The sequence below is a fragment of the Limulus polyphemus genome, unplaced genomic scaffold, assembly GCF_000517525.1.
Source record: "Limulus polyphemus unplaced genomic scaffold, Limulus_polyphemus-2.1.2 Scaffold840, whole genome shotgun sequence".
Classification (NCBI taxonomy): Eukaryota; Metazoa; Arthropoda; class Merostomata; order Xiphosura; family Limulidae; genus Limulus; species Limulus polyphemus.
Genome location: NW_013666450.1, coordinates 1 through 2,818, shown reverse-complemented (window position 1 = coordinate 2,818; position 2,818 = coordinate 1). Strand labels below are relative to the sequence as shown.

At 30.7% G+C, this 2,818-nt stretch overlaps 1 protein-coding gene across 1 annotated transcript in view; it reads right to left on the bottom strand.

The window, feature by feature from the left end:
* Positions 1–1,122, bottom strand: part of LOC106460814 (uridine 5'-monophosphate synthase-like) — a 20,100-nt gene extending 18,978 nt beyond the window's left edge. Inside the window, exon 1 of the mRNA XM_013920554.2 lies at positions 909–1,122. Within this exon, the coding sequence (XP_013776008.1) occupies positions 909–1,052 (144 nt within the window). The 5' untranslated portion in view covers positions 1,053–1,122. The remainder of the gene's footprint in view (positions 1–908) is intronic.
* Between the last annotated feature and the right edge of the window lie 1,696 nt (positions 1,123–2,818).

Genomic DNA, 2,818 nt, shown 5'->3' with positions numbered 1-2,818 from the left:
TTTATTATATATATATATATATATCTGTGTGTGTGTGTGTGTGTGTGTGTACATTTCAATTGTTAATCCTAATATAAATACATAAATCTTGCTTGAAAAAAATATCTACTCATAACTGTAATAAAATTTAAAATAACACTCCCAATTTAAAAGAAACATTTTTTAAAAAACTCATTCCTTTCTAATAATCTTTGTTTTTCAACAACACTTTATAAATTGTATCCTAGCCTACACCTATTGGGGCCCCATCTGCTCTCCTGTTAATCTGTCACTGCTGATTACACATGCACTGTTGTATTTCCTGTACACTTGATTTACTATATGCAGTACTTTCATGGGAAACACTTAAATAAATCTCCACTGATAAAAATTCAGAAAAGCTTAAGCCTCATGAAGAGAAAAAAACTATACCCAAAGCAACACCTTTTCCTATATCTGGGAGAAAAAAAATGTTTGTTTTAGCTTAATATTCTTCTATTATACCAATTATAGTTTGGATAATACAATATAAATTATTATTATGGTCTTGCTCAGTTAATTGATCCAACGGGAAAGATACATACGTCTTCACATATCTAATCAAAAATTTACAATACTTCTTTTTTTTTTAGAGTCAAAATGAATCATTCATAATTATACAATATAAAAACCGATTTATATTCTAGTTTGAAATTACTACATATTCTTAACATAAATATTAAAACACAAAATTCCTGTGGCACTAGATTAATAACAATTAAATTGGTTAACATAAACAAAATCTCACATCATCAGAAACTACTGTACTTAATTAAAATCGGTTGTTGCTTATTTAACTATAAGCCAACTAAATACAGTTGGTTACGCAAATTATATGAAACAGTTGCGATTAAATTACTAAAAATGCATCAAAAAATTATATTACTCACTAACAAATCTGGATGAGAAACTAGTAATCTTAAATCAACATAAACTGGAGCCTGGAGTCCACTTTTCAGGGTGAAATGACCAAATTTAACGACTCCTATTTCAAAAAGTGTAGAATATAAGCTAGCTAGTTTAATACTACACATTATCTGAAGTTAAAGTTAATTGGCCAGCTTATGTATTAACACTTAGTATTGATCACTCTTCACGAACAACAAGGTAATACCACTGCTGTCACACGCGTGACAAGAGTATAATAGCACAACCTTGAAAACTGTCACGTGACCCAAGATGTTAAAATACAGTTATAGTGTGAACGCCTTTTCTTTTGACATGTATAATTAATATTAAGATGCACATTTTTTATATTGTTTAGGAATTTAAAAAATGCCAAGTATTACAAAATTATGATTACTTCACAAGTGATCAAAATTTACACTGGTTCATAAATTCAAAATCTACTAATATAATAAAATTTCTAATACAGAACTCTGTTGTTTTGTAATTCACGTACGTAATAACTAAAATTTCAGCTTTTAAGCCCAATTCAGCATTATTCGTGGTAAGGGTGGTGTTTCTTTGTGATAGTGCACATTAGTGACGTAAAGTTAACAGCATTTAATTTTTGAGTTTCAAAAATTTGTATTTACAGTATTGGGGCATTATTATTTTTATTGTATTATTGGATATAAAAGGGCTTACCAAAAGTATGTTAAAATAATTTTACTTTTAAAAAATGACTAAAAAAAGATTTCCGTCAGTTTGTCTTTAAAGGTATATGGGCTATATGAGCAGTTTTCGCTCTAGAATGTTTTCTTTACAGTTACATGATAATTCAGCTGCACATCAGAGATCACCACTGCTAAAACGTAACTTACTTTGAATATAATGCTATTGAAGAATAACTACCAGTACATCTATTTTTACTGATACCTAGGGCCCTTATCCCTTAGTTTTAAATGTTGTTAATCAACACATTGAGGAAGTTTAAAATGTAGAAAGTGTTGCTTAACACTTATAACGTAAAGTCAATCAAAAGTGAAGTATTAATAAGAAAAAAGAAAGAGAAAAAAAAAAGCGCGAGAGAGTTGCGTGTTACAAGAGTACATGTCAGTCTTTACCTATTACACAGCCTTCTCATATAGACAGCTAACTCTGTTAACAAATCATAAAATTAAAGTATAATAATAGCACTAAATTTTTCATATCCTTTACCAAATTGGATTTCATCAGTCAACAGTTCAAGGATATGACTAAAATAAATCATTAAACGGTCACTATGCCTCAGTTATATTGTTTTCGCTGTACGTTTTATTCTCCACCCGTCTTCTTTTTTTATAGATCACGTGACAATTCTCACGCTCTCTTGTTTCTAGAACTATCATGTACTTTGTCGAATGTTCAAGGTCTTACTAGAAATAGGTTACGCTGGTATAAAAGCGGGGAATGTAATGTGTGGGTAGATAGTGAGTAATTGAACTGCAGTCAGAGAGCACGAGAGACGTTCGTTGCTATAGCGTTTGTTTTAACGCGATTGTTGAAGTTGAGTGTATCGGTAAAGTTATATTCGGAAAGAATAAACCAGTTTTATTAAGTAAAGTCTTGTGTCGCTTAAGTTTCGTCGGTACGAAGTTACGGAAAATCAATTAACAACGGTGACGTAACAAAACGATGACGCAACAATACTATTGCCGTTAACAGATGATTTTGGCATGATGTAGTGATAATTGTGATATTTAGAAATTTTCCAAGTGTTTAGATTTGACATGACGTCTCGAAATTTTTTGAGATTTCAGCCAAAAAAAAGTAATGATAATAATGAAAAAAAGAGAGAGAGAGAGATAATCAGATTTGTTTGTTTTTTGAATTTCGCGCAAAGCTACACGAGGGCTATCTGCGCTAGCCGTCCCTA